Source organism: Camponotus floridanus, unplaced genomic scaffold, assembly GCF_003227725.1.
Source record: "Camponotus floridanus strain SB8 unplaced genomic scaffold, Cflo_v7.5 scaffold4, whole genome shotgun sequence".
In the NCBI taxonomy this organism is placed as follows: Eukaryota; Metazoa; Arthropoda; class Insecta; order Hymenoptera; family Formicidae; genus Camponotus; species Camponotus floridanus.
The window spans coordinates 1,330,785-1,355,087 of NW_020229547.1; the positions used below are offsets into that span (position 1 = coordinate 1,330,785).

Below are 24,303 nucleotides of genomic sequence, written 5' to 3' on the forward strand. Positions count from 1 at the left end.
TAATTTGACTGATACGAGTTAAAACGTTTCACGGGGGCTCATCCAAATTTGATTTGCATAATTTTTATTCTCGACGTTTAGCGTTTTAATACCCCGCTGCACATTATTATTATTTCGCGTTATAGTACGGCGAGTAAGAGTACCGTGAAAAAAATTCAATGGTTAAAATGAGAAACGCGGTATAAGTACAGCGATTTCGCTTGAATTTTTTGCGCACGCTGCTACGGTATTTCTCGTTCCAATAAAAATGTAGATAGAGAAGGAAAAATTGAAATAAATTTTAATTTATTTTTAATTCCAATGTTTCTCTCTTTCTCTCTCTTGTACGAAAGAAATGTTTGTAACGCTAAAAAATAACTAGAAAAGAGAAAATTGATGTAAAAAGTACGTAAACGTGTTTGTATACGAAACGAAATTGAATTAAAAGGCACGTCTACAAGGCGCTCGACTTGAACAGCGGTAAGTAGCAGCCGTCTCGTTCAAAGGGGACTTGAATCGGTCGAATTCACCCTCCAGCGGCGCGTGTCGACCACATCCACGACTACACGAGTTTCTCGCGATCCTTGAAGCGGTCCCGCAGCACTCGCAATGTGCTCGGCAAACGTGTTTCATGCTCGGCCTCTGATGCGGAACAGCGTTTTCGAGTGGCGATTCCGGCTGATCGATGACTTTCGAAGTCAACGATTTGTTACACTCATTCCTTTCTCGCCCTGTCCTATCGTCCGATCTCACCTTATCCTCGCACTTTCTACCGCGGAACTTCCTGCCGACTTTATATTTTTCGGCGAGGATGCACATGGAGTCCTTGTGATTGATAACAGCCACGTCCTCATCGTTGTCGTCATTGTCATCCTTTTCGTTTCCGTTCTTCTCCCAGCGTTCTTCATCGTTTCGTTCACGAGAGGCTGATATTATTCCAGGATATTCCTTCGAGCAGCACTGCCCCATATACAATCGACTATTCTCGCCTCGCATCTGATCGTGCCAGCTTTTATGCTGAGCATTTCGGTCGGGAACGTATCCGCACACCTTGCATCTGCAATATAAATGATAGGAAAAGAGTGAATTAAACAGAGATTGCCAGCATCTTTTCATTTCTTTTCAGCCATGTTTTCTCGTCCGATTTCTTTTCTAAAATATAAATTATAATAAATCTCTCTCTTATTAACCCTTTCGCACTCGTAGATAATTGCTGCTGATAACAGTAATGCCGATGAAAGCAAGCGCATGATCGATGATTACAATGATGACACCCGTTGCAGCAATGATTGCACTTCAACAAGTCAGAGACGAATTCTTTATGCGGATAATGCTCGCATCGGCATCGCCAGGTCGATTCTACAATTTTCCGGGACGAGGTATCCAGCTTCATCCACGTGTCTTTTATGCCAGGACTACGACGACTCTGTGCATCACTCGTGACGACATCCTCTGCGTCGCCGTCAAGATCGATGGATGTCTCGTGAAAACTTGTCGATGCAAAATCCTTACCCCTGTCTGTCGAAAAGTCGCCACACGCGACCTTGTCTTTTCTCTCACGAGGCTCCGAATTATACAGAAGATTTACAGGATCCGAGTTTGAGTAGGATACAGCTGACGGACAACGCGCTTTGCGATGATGATAGAATGTTGAACGCGCGGATTGCGGAATCCATTCTGTCGCTTTAACAGCTTCACCATCTGTCGTTCTCGACGCTACATCACATCTATATTAAAAGTGAAGAAAGATGTTTGTTAATAATTATTATTTTATTAATGAAAAGAGTTTGTAATTAATCATTTCTTTCTTGGAATTCTAAAGTACTTATTTTTAATGCGATTGCGACTTTTGAAGTATATGATTCATAATACGATGAATTATACGGTCATCATTTATCATACGATTAATAATAAGATACACGATAAGTACACTGAGAAAAATATCCGGTGAAAAAATAACGAACGGATATTACCCGATTATTAACCGATCACTTTAATCGGAAAAAAAGAAACCGATCAGATATCCAATCAGAAAATATTGATCGATCGGATATCTGATCAGAAAGTTCAAAATTCGGAACTTTCCGATCAGATATCCGATTAAAGTGATCGGTATAATATCCGTTCGTTACCTTTTCATCGGACATTTTTCTCAGTGTATATTGTTAATTAATTTGATGAAATAAACACTTTAAAAAGAGAAGCTAAATGAATAAAATGAGAAACCGAGGAATCGCGAATATAAGCGAACCTGTCCCGTTCAGCTGCTTTTACAGGTTCATTTTTACGATCGGTATCCGAAGCTGCGAAATGCTCGCGTTCTCTACTCGGTACTGTATCGATTGCGTCTCCACCGCTGCATTCGTCCTGCAACTCCGAAATGTCCTCGCCGTTGTTTCTTGCGCGGCAACAACTACAGCTGATCGAATTCTCCTTGCTGCAGGAATTGCGACCATTCCACACGTTCGCCGGACAAACGTGATCGGATCTCAAGTTACACGCGCGTTTCACTAACGTAGAGCTCGATTTCGCTTGATTAATGGAGCCTTCGCAGCTTGTCGCGGTTTCCGCCTGGAAAAGGAGCATCCGAAGCGCATTAATAAATCTCGTTCTCGATGCAATTGGCATTAATTACAAATTTACACAATCGAAGGAACAAAGAATTTAGTTAATGATTCCAGTATAAGTTAGAAACCTAAAATTGGGCAAATTCAAGTAAATATTTATTAATTACAATTATACTTTTATTTAAATTATATAATAAAATATATGAATGGGTGACCTTTGTGTTTCCAGATATACGTTCGATCGTGCTTTCGAGGCCAAAATCTTTCGGAAATTTACGACGAGCACGTCGAAAAGCAATTGCCGCTGCGACAAGCTGATGAGATGATGACGGGCAAAGCGACATTACTAAAGAGTGATTATGATCGCTGCAAACATCCCTGTGATGTGGTGCGATTCAGAAGATGATCCTGATGACGATCGATTCTAGAAATTCGGATAATCAGAACACAAAATGTTTCTCACGTAGAAAAAGGTTACCGTTCAATTCCGCAATCGACGCGTGTAATTTGTTAATTCAGGCACAAGTCACAGGTTACCTACATGCCTTCTTTGACAGTTCACATGGCGACATTTATTGATTGACGCTCACTAATTGTATTGACGTTTCTATGGAAAATTCCACTTTTAACAAAGCATGTACATATTTTTTTAAATTATATTTTAAAATAATTATATTAATACATATTTCAAGATAACGAAAAATATATCAAGTAGGATACATCGGCTAAGTTTAAAATTGACGCTGTCGAAAATCAATACAATAGTGATAAAAATTCATTTCCGACTTTTTCGTATCCAGAAAAAGAATTCACGCTACGGTCCCCGTATAGCATGTTCCAATAAATTAAACTTCTCCGAAATATCAATAATATAGTTAAGGAACTCGACGAGTGTTGCGAGTTTTCTAACGTAAGGACTAGGAAACCACCAGATCCGGATAACAAGTCCTGGTGACCACCGATGGCTTTATCGAATTTGTATCGAGCGAAATTTCGCTCTCTCCCGCGCAGCAGCTCGTTCTGAAACACGGATGCCTTGGTCAGGGATTTGATCACCGCTGTTACTCTGGTGGTGGCCTCTCCTCTCGCTTACTCGGCGGCGTTTAACGGGGCTAATTGCGACGATTGCTCACTACAAATGGAAACGGTGCGGTTTTACTGCTGTTTGCCGGATCGCGTCGACGTGGAAAATGGCCGTCCGTTCTCCCGAAAACGATAAGTACTTTGATATAAACTAGCTATTTAATTGACAATAATGACTTATGATTGATTTTTGAAAAAATCAATCATAAGTCATTATTGTCAATTAAATAGCTAGTAAATAGTTAAGTACTTTGATATAAACTAGCTATTTAATTGACAATAATGACAATAATTATTATTGTCAATTAAATAGCTAGTTTATATTAAAGTACTTATCGTTTTCGAGATGAAAAATCGTATACATACATGAATTGTTATTGATTAATTTTTTAATTCTGCAACATTTTATTTTTCCCTTTTTTAATATCTTTCTTTAATCTTGGAATTATATATAAATATAATTTTAGAAAATAAAAATATTATAAATATCTGAATAAATTAATTATGTCTGAAATTTAGATAAAAAAAATTACGCGCTCATCAAATTCGTAAAGAATATTTTTCCGCTCTTTTAGCAAAATAAAAATTTTTCTGGGAAGCCGAGTTGACAATCAATGAATCTTTCACATATTAATTAATAACAAATAATTTCAAAAAATAGATATATAAAACATATACTAATTATATGCGCTTACATATCGAAATTATTTTGATTTTTACACTGCAATTCTTGGGATTTCTCTCTTGAAGCAAAGAGCACGAGAAGTGCGCGTTTGAAGTCGATATATATCGTACTCATCGTTGTCCCTTTTCCGCGTATGTGATTGGTGGTCGAATTGGATAAGAATGAACGTGTGATTGGTGGTCGAATTGGATAAGAATGAACGTTGACAAGTTTAATGACTGTTAATTGTTGATATGGTACATTATTATATAAATATATTTGGTATAGTAAATTATTAAATATATAAATATACTTAGTAGTTCACATAAATATTCACAAGAAAGAGATATCCGAATGATAAATAAGAAGAGAGAAGCATGAAACCATAACAAGAAGTCGAAATGACAAGGAAAACTTATACATTATTATTTAGACAATAATTCTTCGAAAGTAAATAATACAGAGGAAATCCTATTTAAATTCATACAAATGTCACAAGATGAGTGTATATAATATGTGCGATTTACGTATAAAAATAATTAATGCTTAACATGCTATACTGTTGAGTTAGGTTAGTTAGGTTAGTTAGGTTAGTTAGGTTAGTTAGGTTAGTTAGGTTAGTTTAGTATTCTTCGGATAATTTTATGGACGGAAACAAAATGCAAAAAATGTAACAAATATAGTGATTATTTTTATTATATTTCAGACAGGAAGATGTAAATTGACAACGGAAACCGTATAAAAGATGTGAAAAGTTAAAAACATCAACTGTCGAGGACTGACTCCTACTGTCGTAAAGCAGCTTGGAATTTTATTCTGTTTTCATCATTAGACCCTCAAAAATTTATTCAAAAGATATGATTACGAATTGCCAACGACATCGTTTTTGCGATATTCTGATAGGTAAACGACCCAAGGATTTTGATTTCACAATCAACACTATACAGCAGCAGATAAAGATATTCACGAAGGAGGAAATTAAAATAAATAAGAAAAGGAAAAAGCATGAAAGGACAAGGAGAAGAAGAAAAAAAACAAAAATAATGACAAGGGAAATTTTGAAATTGCTACTTTGTGAATCGATGTTCTGACTGATGGATAACAAGCAGGTAGAATTTATGAAAGATTGGAAGCTGAAACACATAAATAGATGAGATCTAACCATTCTATGTCTCTTGATCTCAATAATAAATTGTACGATTACTTCTATGGATCTGCACAAAAACAAATAATTTTTCTAGATAATGTTAGTATTAGGATACATGAAGATTATTTTCGAATTCTGAGGTATGCTATACTTATTTATCAAATCATTTTTATTATATAACATATATATCTTATACTATATATTGCATTCATATAATGCATTTATTGTTATTTATTTAAAACTTATTAAACAGGATGAGGCTACAATAAAGGCTCAGGATGAGGCTATAATAAATTGAAAGAAAATATTGACAGTCTGTCACAAATATCCATTGAAAGAATCTGAAGTAAATGGAGTAAGATTTTAATGAGCAATATTGTTCTGTAGAATTGATTCTAAAACTACTTGAGTACGACAATAGCATATATCAATTTACCTGACAAATTTGTCAGAAAATTTTCAAACTGTCAATGCACTTTGTCCAATAATGTAATTTCGAAATTTATATCTGTAATCATGAAAATTATCTTTGAATCCTCAGGTATGTTATATAAATAAATATATTTATCAAATCGGTTAAAAACCTTAAAGGTAAAAAAAATTTTTCTATAGCAACATGAAATACTTTATATAATTAAATCATTTTATTATAAAAATAAACAATGAATTGAGTAATTTTTATTAACAGTATTATTAATAATTATTCTTTATTGTAAACTTGATCTATCTTTTTAAGTATAATGATATAATTATATCGATTTTTATTTTGATATAAGAATATTATATATTTTTTTTCCAATTATATTGAATGTGATATCACAGATAATAATATCGATCAGACAGAAAATAGATGAGAAATCGAGATATGCCTGGATATAGTTTACTTTTATTATAAAGCATTGATCTCACATAAAACAGAGCACTTAAAAACAGAGAACTTAAAAACAGAGATTGGTAAATATCTAAATGTGAATTAATTTCAAATTTTGTTGTCTCTTGAAGATTTAATGCTGTTATTAAAAAAAGAGTTTGATTTAAATTTACCATAAATATTGTTCTCTGCATCTTTTGAAGTTTGTTTTGGCTTGATTGGTTCTTCAAAGATATGATGTGAAAGAATGGGAAAAACAGTATTGTGATTATTAGCTTTCTTTTTCATTTCTCCTACATATGTAGTTTTTTCAATAATTAGATTCCTGTTTATAAACAAAGGAAACTATGATTCCTGTTTATGAACAGATTTTCGATTATTTCCTTCATCATAAGATATTTTTAAAAGCGTCGTTACTTTTGAAAGCAAAAATCTTTGGTGTCGTTATTGTTGGATAATGCATAATTTTTATTCAAATTCGATCCGCGAGATGCACATGCTGTTGATCCTTCAAATTTATGATTTATGAGCAATGATTTATGTGCTTATCAATTATTCTTATTAATTATTCTTATTAATTATTCTTATTAATTATTCTTATTAAGTGATTGTGATTATTTCTAAGATTGACATAGAAAAAAAATTTACCAAATCTAATTATCTATATATAGTTGAAAAATTATCATTGATTCTTAGTAATTTTAGAATCAGTCCTTGAACTGAAATAGTTCCTACTTTCAGAATATTTTATCATACTTATAAAATTGACAAATATATGTTTGACTTTGATTACAGCTTAGCCCATATATGATAGGAATGTAATCTGTATGATTTAAGTTCAAGCAATTTGCATCATTATTATGACATTGACCAGTTGAATACCACGAAAAAGAAAGCAAATATAAAGCAAATATTAATATATAAAGCAAATATTAATATATAATTGAGCAAATAAATTTATTCTTATATTCATTCTAATTATTTCATTCTAATGTATTATCATCCACAAAAATATTCATGGCGAGATCACTTAATGATAAATGCAATTTATATTCTTTATATCCATATAAACTATTTAAAATTTGAGTATTGCAAATCGGTCGTTAATTTATTAAAAGAAAAAATTTGAACCAACAATGTTACAATTATTTGAGTTTGATCAGAATATTAATTGATATATAGCAGAATATAAAGTAGTAATTCATTAGTATCTAAATTATTTAATATATAAAGTTGTAATATATAAAATTGATTAAAATAAGAAGATATATAAATTGTTTTCTCGCTGGAAATTAATCTAAATAAAAAAATATTACAAATAATTATATATTAATAAAATATGATATAGATTTATTATACTCAAAAATTGTGCGATGACCTGACTCGGCACTATGAAATGGAGTAAAAAAAAACGATCGTTAACATTTCGCTACAACTACCAGTACAAATAGCCTCTGATTGATTGTTATCGCTGGCCAATTTCAACAGTAATCGCCAATGTTTTGAAACAAAATATATTCTGATAAACATATCATGTCTGATATAATGTTGGGATTATTACATTAGATTTTTAAATCTAAAAAAATAATTAAAAAAATACTGCGAACAAGCGCAAGAAAATATATCTTATTTTTATAAAAATAAATTATATATAAAATATTAATTTCTAATAGTAAAATAATAAAATAGAGTAGGCTAAAAAACGTACTTTTATTTTGTCATTTTATTCTTTATATATAACCTATATATATAAACTAATTGAAATGCTTATAAATGTGATAAAGGCAATTGTAAGTACACAAATATAAGTGTAATAAATAAATATATAAACATTGTTGATAGATTTATTATTTCACTAAAATATATAAGATTAAAGTATATCTTTTAAATAACTTTTATAAGCATACACAATAAATATCTATTCAGTTAGTATATCTATTCAGTGAAGTTGAAGAAGGGGAGAAATTGTTCCCATTTAAAATTTTTTTCTATAGATCTATTATTATAAAATCTTTTTGATTATATATTCTTTTAATATTTCGTTAATTTTTTAATTTAAATTTTCGTAGCTGGGAAATATCAATAATCGATAAATTTACTGCTATCGATATTTATATATCTTTGGTGCTTTCCAGCTATGGTAACACAGTGATACACTGTGTGACACAGTGTTACACAGTGTCGACTTGTAGCTGGAACGCTTTTTAGCTTTTTTATTTTGCCACTAGAGTGCAGGGCAGTCACTTTTAATAGTTGTCACTAGGTCTAAATTTTCAGAACGTTCCCACACAACATTATGTCGTCTTAAAGACGTCTAGATGTCTTTAAGTCGTCTTTTAGATGTCTTTTGGACGCAATATCACGCAATACCATTCTTAAAAAAATTAATGATACCAAATATGAAATGTTATGTTGGCACTCACTGGGGTGCTACAAAACGACGACACAGGCGAACACAGCATTTTTGCTGTGTACGATTGTGTCGACTTGTGTCGTAGTTAGAAAGCACCTGTGTCGACACTGTAGCGACACGGTGTCGCCTGTGTTGCTTGCTGGAAAGCACCCTTTATTATATATATCGGAAGTTTCCAGCTAATAGATAAAATGTTTCATGCAATTGTGATTATAAAGCCGGATCTACATTGGTCGTATCGTGACGTCGCAAGTCGTAAGTCGTAGGCAAATTGACCAACCATAGTCGATTATTTCAAATATAATCAATCATGATTGGTCAATTTGAATACGAGTTACGACTTGCGACGTTACGATACGACCAATGTAGATTCGGCTTTAAAAGCCTTTGCACGTACAAAAATTTTAGTCGTAACCATAAAGTCGTAAGAAAACTGACAAATCATAGTCGAGTATTCTTTCTGTGATAAAAGAATAATCAACTGTGATTGGTCAGATTTAAGGGCGTTTGAAAATTTTACTCGTAACATGTGACAGCATGAGAGCGTCCCGTTTGACCACGTTGCGATTGACCACAGCCAATTATATCGACCTGTGCCTAGGGTAACCAGCAACGATTAACCAATCAGAGAATCCTATTTTGAATTGGCCAATTGGCGACGTGGTCAATCGGGTGCCACCCGTGACAGCATACTTTGGTATAGAGATGTCGATATCGAAAAAAAATATCGAATATTAATATATTCATTAATTTAAAAAGTATTCTTATTAATATCGAATAAAATATCGAATAATCGATATTTTTTATAAAAATTATAAAAAATTTTTATGATGATACTTTTATTTATAATAAAATATATAATATAGAAAAGAAATAATTTATTTATTAAAATAAAAATTTTTGGTACATATCTATGCCTGTGTTCGTTCGGTGGATAAGTCCCGATCTACAATAAGTAATTTAAGTCCTAAGCCTTAAGAAATTGACCAATCATAGTCGAGTATACTCTTCATACTTGACTGTGATTGGTCAATTTTTTAAGGCTTAAGGCTTAAACCTATTGTAGACCCGGGCTAATAGCGTTTTCGACTTGTCGGATTTAAGGGTAGTTCTAGGGTAGTTTATTAGATGTTATTGACCAATTACAGTCATTCTTCTGAAGAATATATAGTTACATTCTTCAAAAGAATGGCTGTGATTGGTCAATAACGTCTAGTAAACTACCCTGAAGCGATTGAACCCGACAAATCGAAAACGCTATAAATCTTGTGCTAAATTTAGATTCCGTGTAAAAATATTCATTTTTATGACTTGTTCAAATTATTCAAAAATATTTATTCGATATTTTATTCATATTTTTTTCAATTCGATATTTTTATATCGAAGTTGAAAAAATATCGAATATCGATAAACATCTCTACTTTGGTTACTCTTCAATTCATGACCATGTGACAACGTGTATATAACGTGCAGTTTAAAGGAGTATACGATTATCATAATAATCCGTATAATAAATACATAATAACGTAAATGGCTGATTTTGCAAAAGCGCAATTATTGAAATATGGTTGGAAAGAAGGTACGATGTGGTATGAATTTTCGGTTCGAATAAAAAGGCGCAGTCTTGTTTGCCACAAGGCAAACAAGCAACGTCTAATTAAATCTTCATTTCATTACTTGACATGAATTTTATTGTTTATTTGTCTATCTTTGTTGTTTATATACAACGGACAGAGCTAAGAGATAAAAAATTTTTTTTTTTTTATATAGGACAAGGACTTGGTAAAAATGAAAACGGCCTTACAAAAGCTTTAAAACCAACATTAAAGTTCGATAATGCGGGCATAGGATACAGTGAAACCAACTCAGAACATTGGTGGGAAGCACTGTATGACAATACAATCAAAAATGTCAAGGTTGAGATGCATGAAGACAAAATTTCTTTGTCTAAAATTAATAATTCAAATACAATTGATGATTCGAGTACCATTTCTTGTAACAAGAGCAAGAAGACTGAGCAACAAAAATATGGAAACTTTTTGAAAAGCTCTACTCTTCTCAATGGTCATTTAATACAAGATATTTCTATCGAGAAGGAAGAAAAGACTGCAAAAGATTCTGTATATATTCCACTAACTGATGAACAGCTATATAAAGCATGTGATGGATACAAAACAACAAGACATGATTTATTAAATGGAAAACTTGAGAGAATTGCACAACAAGATAGAATGTTTCTAAATGTTAGCATTGGTATATCTCAACCAGATGCAAATTTAGTTAAAGAAAACACTATGACTCATAGGAAGATAGCTATAGAATTAGATACAGAAGAGAGTGAGGATCCAGAAGAGAGTCAGGAAATGATTGATGAAAACACATCGCAATATGAAACTAAAGATTTTGTTATCAGATCCAAGAGCGCAAGAAAAAATCATAAAAAAAGATTAAATAAATTGACACAGCAATTTAGTATTTGCAGTTTAAAGAGAAATACAGATTCAAGCTATAATCCCCAACATGATGAAGAATTAGCAAGAATTAAAAAAGAAAAAAAATCACAACTAAATGTAAAATCAGGAAAGTGTAGCAAGAAAAGAAAGAAAAATAAGCGAAAAAAAAGTTTAGAACAAAAGACTCGTATTTCATATAATACTCTAAATGAAACATCAATTGATATAAAAGATAAATTGAAGAATACAGCAGAAGGTGTATATTTATCGAATCAAATTTCTTCTGATGTATCAGAATCAAAAAACAGAGTACTAACAACGTATCTTTGCATAGGTCCAAGAAAACCAATTAATTCAAGTTCAAATAACTTAAATAATAAAACTGATAAGAATATTCATCAAATAATACTTTCGGCAACTAAAGGTAGAAAAATTAATATCAAACAAGATATACAACAGCAGAAAACAAAATGGGAATATTTCGATGTTGGCAAAAAAAACTTTGACCCATTATTGAAAAAAAAATATTTATCAAATTCTGATACAGTTAAAACGTCATTTTATAAATCCCTTTCTATAAGTTCAACAGAAAGCCCATATGAGCAATATAAAGCGTATATAAACAATTCAGATGATAAATTTCACAATAAAGATAAAACAATAAAAAGAAAAACAGACCAGCAGAAACAAATAAAAAAACAACTAGAAAAAATTATCAATCCAAAAAATGTTTATACGGATGATTTAAATAATGTAATAAAAAAGCTAACAACATTTGAGCTTACGGAAGAGGTAAGTGCCAGTGCATTGAAAAAACAGCTCACTCAAACTCATCTTACACCTGTTTAAAACGAATCCAAAATGCCAAATTGAATAAATTATTGAAATTATTAATGATTATTACTAATTGATTATATGAATCTGGATAATCTTTCATACGTTTCTACCTTTGTATACTATTATAATTTATATAAAAATATAAATTATAATAATGAAATATATGAAAGTATATAATTTAAGAACAATTAAAAATTTTTATAATTATTTACATATACAAAATTGATATAAAACGCGAATAATATGTAATAATCATTACATCATTTATCATTACTAATATATCATTTCTATTTTAACAAGAAATCCAATCTGTTTTTATTATTTTTTATTATACATTTTGTATGTTAAATTTTTTTGGTGTTTTTATATAAAGATGCTAAACATTATATATGTTTTCTTTCCGTGATTATGAATTTATCAAAAGTATATTAATCAAATAATGTTTTCGAAACTTTTACATTTTGTATTACATATATTATTTGTATTTCTTATATTGCATCAAAAATTTTATTATTGTATCAAAAGCAACATTTGTATGTAAAAATGATATATAATTGCTAAAATAAATATATTACTATACTATTTTTGAATATATATATATATATATATATATATATATATATATATATATAAAAGACGTATATATGTATATATGAAACGATATTGTTGATTTTTTAAAATAAATGTATCATTATCAGGATTTCGGTGTTGTTTTCCCTAAGTGCATGCTAGTGGCTGGGCTACCATCACTAGACCGGCATAGACGGTACTATTTTTCGCGGCCGCTAGTATGCACTTGGAGTGAGGAAAATAGTACAGAGATCCAGGCTCTGATCGTTACTATATTATTCTTGAATATGTATATATAAGATAATTTAGAAAAAAAACTACGTTATCTTTCACTAATAATAAGTAATTTTCCATAGAAACATTACATTTCATGAAAAACGAGCCTTGATATAATTAATGATACAATTAATGTTTTGTAATTGTGTCATATATTTATAAATTGTTATACTCCGCCAAATTATGATTTGCTTACTTCAAGAAAATTAATATCATTAAAAAAAAGATTTGAAATGTCTTTGAAGTGAGTAAAATCAACAATAGTTTTATATACATATATATATCAAAATATAAATTATAAAGGTAATTTGTTACGATTATTACATATTATTATATTTTCGCAAATATATAATTGGGTGTGCGACATCTAATTAAATAAAATTAATATGAAACACATTAATTTTATATTTTTAAAATTGTTCGTTTAAACAAAGTTCTTCATAAAATCAGCATGTTGTATTTTATCATGTGTAAAATACTTATATATTTGTATTTTTAATAAATAATTAAATCCAATTTTATTCTCTTTATTTGAAACACAACACAAAACAATATTTATATTTGTTTTATTCACAATTCCTGTTGTACATTTAGATAGATGTACAATGTCCTTATTTAAAAGCTTCAAAAAAATGTTTTTACAATAATATATAAACAGCATACTAATACTACAGCGTGATATAAAATAATGTATCATCTGAATTATATTCCACATAAGTAAAAATGTATATATTTTAACAGGAAGAAATGTTATCTTTTAGTTGATTTGTTTTATATTCGATGTGTAAAGATAGACTGAAGTTGCAACATGATAGCTCATCATATTACACTTCTATTACAAATGTGTATCATTATTAGTATTACTCTTCATACATCATATAGCACCCAATGTTACAATGGCCTAGCTTTAATTATTCTTTAATTACAAATAAAACACTCAATGTCACATCGACTTATTCTTACAAAATAAACTTTCTAAGGCCACTAGAAGGTATTCCATATATAGTCATTTTAATCATCTTCATTCTAAATTACAAATATCTCATTGTCATGGATCATGGAATGTATTAATTTTAAAACATACAGTTTAAAGCATAATTCACGAAGTTCTTTGCTATTCCAATTTTCTAATTATCCTGATATATAACAAAGTAGACATATACGGCATATTACAAAATTCGAATTATATTTAAATGATAAATTATAATAAATTCTTAATAAAGTTCAGAGCAGATTCTCTATTATGTCTTAGATCATCACTTTCTTAACAGTTATCTTAACAGAGTTAATAATAAATTAATTTTATTATGCATTGCAAACAATACTGCTTTCCAGTCTAATATTTAATATTTATAATATTTATTCAAAAATTAGTTCAACTTTGTCATGCTATAATATTTTTTAATGTTTATTGATTTACAATAAAAAACGCGAGCTACTTTAGGATCTTTTATATCATTATTGAAAAAATAATGTAAGATTCAAATGTATAGAATTTCCATGTGAAAGAATGAAAGAGAATGAGACAGAGAATCAAAAATTTACAAGTTATAAGTAACAATAAGTAAATATAAATCTATGCTATAAAAACATAAATATATAAAATTTATTTAAAAAAAAAAACTTATATTTGCTATGGAAATATAATCTTAAAATCAAAATAATTGAATACACATGAAACAATTCAATTTGAATATCTTAATTAAATAGATATGTTTTATAGAGAAATTTTGTTTTTATCGACATAATATATCTGCAATATACTTATGTATGTATTTACATACTTTTATATCGATATATATTTGAAGATTCTTTTTTGACTCTATCTCTCTTGGATATTATTTTTTTTAATAGCGTATGAAGAAAATATTTTTAACTGTTTTATTACAGATTAAATGTATTTTTTAATAAATATTTATTCTTAACAAATTTTTAATATGTCCACATAATGAAATATGAATATGCTAGGCTTTACAAAATTGTTCATATAGATTGCAAAAAATTAAGATCAACACAATATCTTAATCCTAAAAGTACGATCACATTTCAATATTATTTCTGAGTTAAAATACAACCAATATATAGTGCATTTATATATGTATTATGAAACAACTTATATTTTTAGCAATATTAATTTGTCAAGATTCAGACATAAAATCTAATGAATAATTCAATGATTTTGAAAGAATCAATTTTGTTTATTATATTAACATCAATAATGAAATTTTTCTTTCTTTAGACTGAATCATTAATACATTCTTATTTAAATAGAAAATAATTTCTACATTTATGTTGTTAAATCAAGGAAGCAACTTTTTTGTGCCTAATTTTTATGTTATATATGCTTAGGAAACAAGATTATTAAGAGATTCTGTAATATGTATTAATAATACGAATATTATTACATTTCTAAATAATTTCACGTAAGTACGTGGAAGCAATAATAGTACATTTTTATCATTATTTGTATCATAGGGAAAAGCTTGCGCTTTTTCCTTTCTACTTCAGTCACTAACTTCAACTGTCAATTCTTATTTAACGTATGATTATCGTAATGTATTATCGTAACGAAATCATATATTCGCAAAGAGAAATCTCTTCTTACATAGATAAATATCATTAAGAAATGTCAATCAATAAATCTAATACTCGAACTGTCTAACACAGTATATTCGTTATTTGAAGACCGCGTGTCAAAAATCTTATCGTCTTAAATTGTCATGACTTACAAAAAAAAAAGAAGCGAAAAAGACAATATAAATTATGTAAAAGATTTATATAATTGACAGAGCGTAATCCTTAAATACTACTTTGGTTTAAATAGAAAAATATCATAGAAAACACACGCGAATGCCTGCCACAATCGCTTTTCTCTGAAAATGCATAATGCCAATTGCATCGATATCAGTTAAAATTTAATAAATCAATGAAAAACTTTCGTCTCTATTTATACTATGTGCAACACCCGCGAAAAGAATCGTTAACTAATAGATCAATTAGATTGTTGGTGCAAATTGGCTGCAGTCTCATTTATGTAATCTAAATGCTATCAATCATAAATTAACAAACTGGACAAAGTCTTATAGAATAGGAGATTCATTAATAATTTTTGTTTTAAAATCCGCATCATTTTTTAGGAAAATTCATTAATTTTAAAATTTTTATAATTTGCTTGATGGGACAAAATGATATAGAAAATAACAAAATATTTCAACGATAAAATATTCATAAAAGAATAATGAATTTTGTGAGAAAATGAAAACAATTTTCTTAAACCTCTAAAACTAGAAATTCATCGCTTTCAAATCATTTCTCTATTTTTTATTAGACTCCATGCAGCACAAAATATTGTAGCAATATTATTAATATTGTTGTAACACTGCAACAACATTGCAATATTGTTGCAATATTACTGCAATGTTCTGTGCTGTATGAGACGCTATTTATTAATAAAAATTTGATAAATTAATTATGATAAATTATATATATATACACACATTATATAATATATATAATGTGCATGAAATATAATGATATATATTTTATATTTGAAAATACATACCTAAACACATTTGCTTATAGTTTTTCTTTTAAAAACGTAATAGCCGGCATTCCTGCCATTTCTGCTTAGAGTGACCGTTTTTCGATCTCTACGAGTACGGTTACTGCAGGAAACATTCGTGTCACTTATTTTCACCCAAATCACATACATATTAGACGCATTAACTTTATGCGTGGTTATGGCGTTCCTGAGTACACAGGGATCTATCTTGCGAGGTATATAACTGAATCCAGGATGATTGACGGGTCGGATCTTTGCGCGTCTCGCGCATAAACCCGTAATGTAAACGTCTTCCAAGTGTAATAGTGGTGTTATCAATGCTGCTTGATATAATTTCAATGCCACATTCATGCTCATAACATATCCTGTACCCGATAAATAATTTGGATATGTTTTCTCTGCATACATATACTTTGGTGTATACCTGCGTAATTAAAATTATTGTCATTTTACATTATTTTTACATAAAATATACAATAAATAATAAAGAAAATAAAGAAGGATACTTGCCATTTGTTTTTGGGATCCAATATTGGTCTAGCATTACAAATGAGGGAACCTAGGAGTATTTCCGGCTGTGTTTTCGAGTGCAATGTTTGCAAGAGTAATGGAACGTTTACAAACATATCGTCATCTGTTTTCATGATATATTTAGCTTTATCGCAATTTGACGTCACCCATTTCAACATCATAACTGATTTTAATGTCAGATTGTTATATGTATCAAAGAAACGTTCTTGTATAATATCATTGTACTGAGAGTTTTCTTCAACAATTAAATTCTATAAGAGACAAAATGAAAAAGTTTAAAAATGCAGAAATTAAATTAAATACGTAGAAATTTTTACATGAAACTATAAGAGAAAATATTCACATTGAGTGTATCATTGTCACTTTGTCCTAATAGGAATACTATTTTGACTGTAGAATTGTACAAATTATCTAAGTTGTATTTATTAGCCCAAGTACTCCTAATAGCGACACGGGCCTCCTGATTTGCAACTGCTGAGCATATAATTATTAATAAATATGGCGATAATGAACAGATATTTGTAGGACTGAAAATTGATGTGGTGTTCTCTGGATGAATGTAAATACAAAGATTTCTTGATGTATTATATGACCAGCCAGGTAATTGCGCTAAAAATTATTTTATATATTATAATTAAATATTTTTGTTTATATTAAAACTAAATATTTTTATATCCGATTAATATTCTCTTTCAATTATTGTATTATCATAAGTAAAAAACGTAAAAAATGAATACCTATAGATGCTATCAAGTGCGAACTGCCAGGAGATTCTACAGAAGATTGAGTATCACTTAAGCTTAAGAATGGACTCTGTGCGGAGTGATATGCTGGTACATATAAAAGACCCAGTATGGCTAGAATCACAAATCCTATTGCCAATCGTCGAACAAAAGAAGCCTTGCCTTTAATGCTACTACTATTGTTGACAGTAATTGCAGGTAAATCCATAGGTAGTAGTCGCAATCTGTCCATCTATATAAAAAAATAAAATATAGTTATATTAATTTGTAAACAGAAAAAATAAAAATACATTGCTTATATAAATTAAAGATTGAAAACATGTGAAACAATTTTAGTAAGCAATTTACAAATCATATAAAACCTTTCTGCATATAAAATTTGACATTTCCCTACAGCAATATAAGACATTTGACATTTTGCTGCAGTAATAGTAGACTGCTCGATATAATTCCTGTGGTAAAGGTTGTTTAAAAAACTATATTTTAGTTTTATCGCAATTTATCGCAACTATATTTTAGTTATCGCAATTTTACATCACTTATTTCAACATCATAATGATTTCAATGTCAGATTGTTATGTATGTCAGAAAAGCATTATTTTATATTGATGTGTACAAAAGATATTGATTTATAGCTCCTTTCAATTAGTTTTATCTAGAATACATTTATAACAAGGATAAACACAGATAAAGATAATAGTGTCAATTCCAATATTTGAAACAATCTTAAGTGATAATCTTAAATACTATGTAAACTTTCTATTATTTACTCGCCTTTTACTGTAAATATAAACATTCTTATACACTCTTAACATTTGCATAATTATTTATTCACATATTTATGGAAAATTATACTGACATCGCATGTCATTTTCTACATAATATTTTATCGCATCTTCTTCACTGTTCATGTAAGAATAATAAAATTCAATCTTAACGCGCGGGAAATGCGCTATCAATCAAATCAGATGCGTCTAATAATAGTTGTATATAGATTTCAAGTGTATCTCGCGAAGCTAAAAATATGTACGTGTTCCAAGCGTAGTTGCACAATGCTTGGATCGCATCTGACGCCACCGTGAAACTTGAAGCTCGCGGGTCATTTGCGGTGTGCGGAAACTTCTGCAATTAACATAATTCGCACGCAATAACGCGTAAACGATATCATATGCTCACCTTTCGGCCGCGATGATTGCGTGCTCATGCCGTATTTGACGTTTCTCCATTTACCTCGTCCTCGTAGAACGAAAACTCGGCTCACCGAAACATCACGCACTGCGGAAAGCGTACACGTATGTATGTACATACGATAAGGAGAAGAAAAAAGAACTCCATTTAATTCGATGTCATCTCGCTCTCTTTCCTCTCATTCGTCGTCCATCCTTCTTTATCTCTCCCTCTCCCTCTCCGTCTCTCTTTATACCATTTCGATGCTGTCACATGCCGAGGAAACCAAATGCGTGTGACGCGCGCGCGCTTGCGTATTTTGTCTCCGCGTCCGCGACCTCGCCAATTTGCCTCTTTCTTTTTTCTCAATCATGCATCGTTAGTACAAAAAGTCCATCGGTTGGTTTCCTCGGTATATAATTTCGAATAATTTATTTTTAATCATATAATAACTGAAAAGTTATTGCATTTTTATGACATTTTATGCATTTTGTTGACATTTTTATTGACATTTTTATTATACAGGGTGAGTTTTAATGGTTGTGTCAATCTTTTTCCCCATGCGAGAGATTACGGATTGCGTAAAAAAAATGATCGATACATAAATGTCAATTATTTGAATCGACCGTATCGAAGGCCCGAATATAATATGTATAATAGTAATAATAATAATAAATATGTAGCTTTAATAATAATAATAATAATAATAATAATAAATCCATACTACATAATTTCAGCTTCATACTACATAATTTGCTTTAATTGTACACATTATATTCGGATTTTAGATACGATCGATCCAAATAACAAATGACATTTATATACCGATCAATTTATTATGCAGTCGGTAATCTCCCGCATGATAAAAAGATTGACACAAGCATTAAAACTCACCCTGTATGTATAATCTCTTATGATATAATTATGTTCATGATTTATTAGATATGAAGAAATTGTAGAAATTTTTACATCTACCAAGTTTTATGATTAATCTTATAGCGTTGATTTTAACTTTTATCAGATTTTATTTTCCTTTTTCTTTATCTAGCTACAGGAATATAGTACGAAACATAAACAGTTTAATGAATTTATATATATAAAGAATTTTTTATATATAAAATAAGGAGAGGGTATGTTATTCTATATTACACATTTGTATTTTTTGTCCTATCTCTTGTTGTTACGCCTATGGATGTACAATCATTTCAATTTCATTTTAAGTGGAAGGGAATTGAAAAGAGATAATTGAGAAGAGAAATAAACCATTTCATATATATTTGATAAACATCGTGATATTTTATATGTTAGATAACTTTCTGGAAGTGGAGCATTTTCTTTAAAACGAAGTATATTGACATAAAAACAGACATCATATTAACAGCTGACGGATTAACCTTATCGGAGTTGAGGATACTACAGAAGAGAGTTAAAAGTCTTATTTGCTGACATATCAAAAAAAAGATAAGAAAAATAACGGAGAATTAATCTATTAGAAACGTGTCATAAAATGTAACCTTTCGTGTATCGATGATCGTATATTTTGAAGATAATAATAGGATTACCGAGTAATATCAAGTAACGTTAATTGATTCCGGGTACAGACATGATTAAGGCGATTTTAGTTTTTAATAATCATGGGAAACCTCGTCTTTCTAAGTTTTATCAGTACTTCGTAAGTATATGTTAGTATTACTCTTGCATTTCTCTTTCCATTTAACATTCATAAATTCTATAATTGATAAACTATTTGTGTCTAACTTTCTGTTAAAAAGTAATAAAAATTATATATTAGATAACATGTAAAGTTATGATGTGTAAAAGAGATAACATGTAAAGTTATAATGTGTAAAAGTAATAATAAATTTAAGATAATATAATTCAAAAAGAATATGAAAATTATAACAGAAATGCATTAGGAAAATATCCATATGGATTGTTACAATATGGAATAAATTTTCTGCTTCAGAATGAGGACATGCAACAGCAGATAATAAAAGAGACATTTCAGCTTGTTTCCAAGAGAGATGATAATGTATGTAATTTCTTGGAAGGTGGTAGCCTGATTGGTGGATCCGACTATAAGTTGATCTATCGACACTATGCTACGCTTTATTTCGTATTCTGTGTTGATAGTTCAGAATCAGAGCTTGGAATCTTAGACTTAATACAAGTCTTTGTCGAAACCTTGGACAAATGCTTTGAGAATGTGTGTGAACTTGATCTCATTTTTCATGTAGACAAAGTTCATTATATACTCAATGAATTGGTGATGGGTGGTATGGTTCTTGAGACTAATATGACTGAAATTCTCACAAGAATCGAGGATCAAAACAAGTTAGAAAAACAAGAGGTAAGTTGTCAGTTTCCTATTATAATTTTAATTTCTTGACTATGATCTCATAAAAATTTGTTCTTAATATTATATATATTAAATATTACAATATAATAAAGATATAATAAGAATAATAGATCACAGTCAAGAATATTGTGACCCATGTTCGTGATGCATAAACTTTTATAATTTTTTATGCCCAAACTCATACTTGTTTATCATCATATAGAATGCTAGTAATATGCGTTTTAGTATGGCCAATTTTGCAAACATGTATTTAGTTTCTTTCACTGGGCTTGAAAATATTAATATGTTAATGTAACCCATTGAACGCTTTAGCTATGCATTCATATATGGTTTGATCTTGTAGAGCAAATCTAATATAAAAGCAATAGATAGGACTGATTGATGTAACATCAATTTTAGGGAACTTACAAATCTGGACGGTCTAATTCACCCCGTCCATTTGTCCTTCTGGGGCCCCCTCCTTAAGTAAAAATCAGCAATAGCAAATCAAACTACTTTGTACAATCTCATTCTTACATAGTGTATATATCTGATTTATTTCTTTTTCTTCTATAATTAAAACTGTTGAAAGTGTCAAGTTTTTTATGGCTTTTGTGCGTGAGCGTTTACGTAATACGCATGGCGATATAATTTATTTCATAATTGTCCGCTTCGAGTGCCTTAAGATAATGTATACGTCGTAATGCTCATAAGAATAATAAATATCGTCAGTGTCGTGTAGTCACCTACTGTCATTTGCTTTCGCTCCCTGCTAAAATTTCAGCCTAGTCATTTACTGAATCCTCCTAAAATTGTCCGTTCTCCACACTTCTTCCATCCTCTATGGTGTGTGCAGGCGGGAATCACAGCAGCGCCCGCGCGTGCTGTCTCGGCCGTGAAGAACATGAATATACCACAGCAAATAAAGGATATGAAGCTGCCTGACTTGCCGCAAGCTATAAAAGATCTCAAATTCTGACCAGCCGTCACTTCGTTGGCACCTAGCTGACTGGTCTCTTCTGTCATCCCAAACGTATCTGACACTACCGACGCACCGAGGGCACTTTTCTCCTCTCTTCAGGCAAGCGAGAATGCACCAATGTTGCCTACTGCATCTGCATATATTCCATCTCAACGATATCAGAGTTAAGATCATGGATGAATCATTATTTGACTACTACTACTATTACTTTGAAACTACGACTTTTAGGCAAATATTTTAAAGAAAAATATAATACAGTCTCGAAAGTTTCTACATAAAAAGAAAAAATTAAGTAAGAATATCCTTTAGATTTTTATATATGTATGTTAGAAAGTATATTAAAACAATATCAAGTCCATGAATTCAACTATGATATGAGTGATTTTTAATTATCCAAGATAATCTAATTCCGCGTTTCATGAAAAAGAAATGCAGCCACAATTATTCACTAGAAATATGAAAAACATTAATGTTATATTATAACAAAATATATTTAATAGACAAACTATTATATAGTAATGCATATTATTTTTCATGTATATTTATGTTGTACTAATAAAAGTTTTACAGCACTATTTATGCATTCTCTGTTAATAGCATTTTTTTACTAAAAAATAATATAAAGATACATATGTAAATTATTTTGTATTTATAGATAGTATTTTAAAAATACTCTCTACAAATATAAAATAATTTACATATGTAAATATATATACATAAAAGATACATGATATATTTTCATGAGTCATCAATTATGTTCCAAAACAATTATCATTTTTTAGATATTGTTATTTCGTTTTTAAGAGTTGTCCATATGTACCCAATTCCTTTTTCTGTAAGTGTAGGTGGATAGGGTGTATTCTTTAACTTAAAATAATCTGACGGAGCATGCATGACAAATTCCATACACTCTAATTTGCGTGGTAAATCTTCCTCTGGCCCAATTATGTATGTTTCAGGAATAAAACCTTCTTCTGGCGGTGGACTAAAATATAGTATTATTAAATTAATACAGATTTATTGTTAAATAAATTTATGATATACGATAAAAGATAAAACTATGGAATATTATGGAATATACTATTGAAGATAAAAACTAATGGAGTAAACTGAATAAGAATTACCTTGCTGTAGTAGGCAATAACCAGGTAACAGCAGCGCTCTTTTCACAGTATTGATCTGTCAATAAGCCACGTATTTGAGCATAATAAATACCACCATCTATATCTTGCATGGAAACTATATCTCCAACTTGAAAATATGTGCCTTTATAAAACACAAAATTACTAGTGACTGGAGTTGCAGTAGCAGTGGGTGCTTTGACAGGCTGTACAGACATACAATTTAAACATAAACATTCATAAATATATTTAACAATTATATAATTATTTCACAATTTTTATAACTAATATCAATATCAGTTCTGAGACACTAATCTCTATTTGATAACAAAAAATATATAAAGGAGATTTCTTTCATATAATCTCATAAGTTAAATATATTAATTTTCTTAGGCCTGGTTGCACCAACGTTATTTTAGCTTTAAGCGAGACTTCAATATATGTCTATCTTTATCTTTCTTTCTAAATAAATAAAAAGAGACATATATTTAAGTTTCGCTTAAAGCTAAAATAATGTTGGTGCAACCGGGCATTAGCAAATTAAAAATGTGCAAGGATTTTCACACACCGTTTTCTTAAACAAATTCCTGCGACCCTTGCCTTTAGGTACAACTTTATGCGGTCCTGTCGCTTTTGCATTGCAATATCTCGTGATCCTGGTGCTTCTTCTAGGTTTTAGCGAACCGCTTTTATCCTCCTCGTCTGCCTTGGAGGACGAATTCGCTTCAGCATTCCGCTCATCCTCTAAGCAAGCGTTGCACAAGTTCCCGGCATCGGTCGAATGCCATAAAGGGGTCTCGCGAGTCCCGCATTTCGCGCATTCTGGCTTGCTACCAAGTGGCATTGATTCTTCAATCCGATCTACTGTCAATTAACAATCCATAAAAGACGACAATGTTTTTCTTCCACAGATCTTCACAGATCCACCGGTCTTGGCTGTCATTTTGTTTATACATGCGTTCACGTTCACGTGGTTAGCGCTGACCAGTATGCGCATGC

The 24,303-nt window shown here is 30.1% G+C and overlaps 5 protein-coding genes and 1 long non-coding RNA gene across 17 annotated transcripts; 3 read left to right on the plus strand and 3 right to left on the minus strand.

Annotated features, from left to right (window-relative positions):
* Window positions 1–308: 308 nt before the first annotated feature.
* LOC105247823 lies at window positions 309–3,057 on the minus strand. The gene is made up of 4 exons (XM_011252219.2): window positions 2,754–3,057; window positions 2,231–2,548; window positions 1,170–1,706; window positions 309–1,036 (listed from the first exon to the last, which is right to left on the minus strand). Exons 1-4 carry the CDS (start codon window positions 2,888–2,890, stop codon window positions 421–423), a joined length of 1,608 nt encoding a protein of 535 aa, XP_011250521.2. The 5' UTR covers window positions 2,891–3,057; the 3' UTR covers window positions 309–420.
* Window positions 3,058–4,503: 1,446 nt separating this feature from the next.
* LOC105247816 lies at window positions 4,504–7,283 on the plus strand. 7 transcript variants are annotated; one of them, XR_002192956.2, is made up of 4 exons: window positions 4,504–4,550; window positions 5,000–5,580; window positions 5,694–5,795; window positions 7,107–7,283. It is a non-coding gene; the product is annotated as an uncharacterized LOC105247816 (long non-coding RNA). The 7 variants fall into 7 exon arrangements; XR_003123216.1 differs by lacking the exon at window positions 4,504–4,550 and adding an exon at window positions 4,583–4,743; XR_003123213.1 differs by lacking the exon at window positions 4,504–4,550 and adding an exon at window positions 4,750–4,873.
* Window positions 7,284–10,119: 2,836 nt separating this feature from the next.
* LOC105247815 (G patch domain-containing protein 4) lies at window positions 10,120–12,136 on the plus strand. Its single transcript, XM_011252208.3, has 2 exons — window positions 10,120–10,303; window positions 10,495–12,136. Exons 1-2 carry the CDS (start codon window positions 10,255–10,257, stop codon window positions 12,024–12,026), a joined length of 1,581 nt encoding a protein of 526 aa, XP_011250510.1. The 5' UTR covers window positions 10,120–10,254; the 3' UTR covers window positions 12,027–12,136.
* Window positions 12,137–16,400: 4,264 nt separating this feature from the next.
* On the minus strand, window positions 16,401–19,038 carry LOC105247810 (beta-1,3-galactosyltransferase 1). The gene is made up of 5 exons (XM_011252193.3): window positions 18,873–19,038; window positions 17,691–17,928; window positions 17,297–17,562; window positions 16,933–17,204; window positions 16,401–16,846 (listed from the first exon to the last, which is right to left on the minus strand). Exons 2-5 carry the CDS (start codon window positions 17,926–17,928, stop codon window positions 16,423–16,425), a joined length of 1,200 nt encoding a protein of 399 aa, XP_011250495.1. The 5' UTR covers window positions 18,873–19,038; the 3' UTR covers window positions 16,401–16,422.
* Window positions 18,666–22,283, plus strand: LOC105247811 (AP-3 complex subunit sigma-2). 6 transcript variants are annotated; one of them, XM_011252197.3, is made up of 4 exons: window positions 18,843–18,988; window positions 20,172–20,535; window positions 20,830–21,213; window positions 22,058–22,283. In XM_011252197.3, the coding sequence occupies exons 2-4, from the start codon at window positions 20,467–20,469 to the stop codon at window positions 22,178–22,180; spliced, it is 576 nt and encodes a 191-aa protein (XP_011250499.1). In that variant the 5' UTR covers window positions 18,843–18,988; window positions 20,172–20,466; the 3' UTR covers window positions 22,181–22,283. The 6 variants fall into 6 exon arrangements, with proteins under 6 accessions (XP_011250500.1, XP_011250496.1, XP_011250499.1 ...); XM_011252196.3 differs by having other exon boundaries at window positions 18,905–18,992; XM_011252198.2 differs by lacking the exons at window positions 20,172–20,535; window positions 22,058–22,283 and adding an exon at window positions 21,622–22,051 and having other exon boundaries at window positions 18,666–18,988.
* Window positions 22,284–22,903: 620 nt separating this feature from the next.
* On the minus strand, window positions 22,904–24,292 carry LOC105247813 (GATA zinc finger domain-containing protein 1). Its single transcript, XM_011252201.3, has 3 exons — window positions 23,873–24,292; window positions 23,308–23,510; window positions 22,904–23,168 (listed from the first exon to the last, which is right to left on the minus strand). Exons 1-3 carry the CDS (start codon window positions 24,146–24,148, stop codon window positions 22,955–22,957), a joined length of 693 nt encoding a protein of 230 aa, XP_011250503.1. The 5' UTR covers window positions 24,149–24,292; the 3' UTR covers window positions 22,904–22,954.
* Window positions 24,293–24,303: the final 11 nt, after the last annotated feature.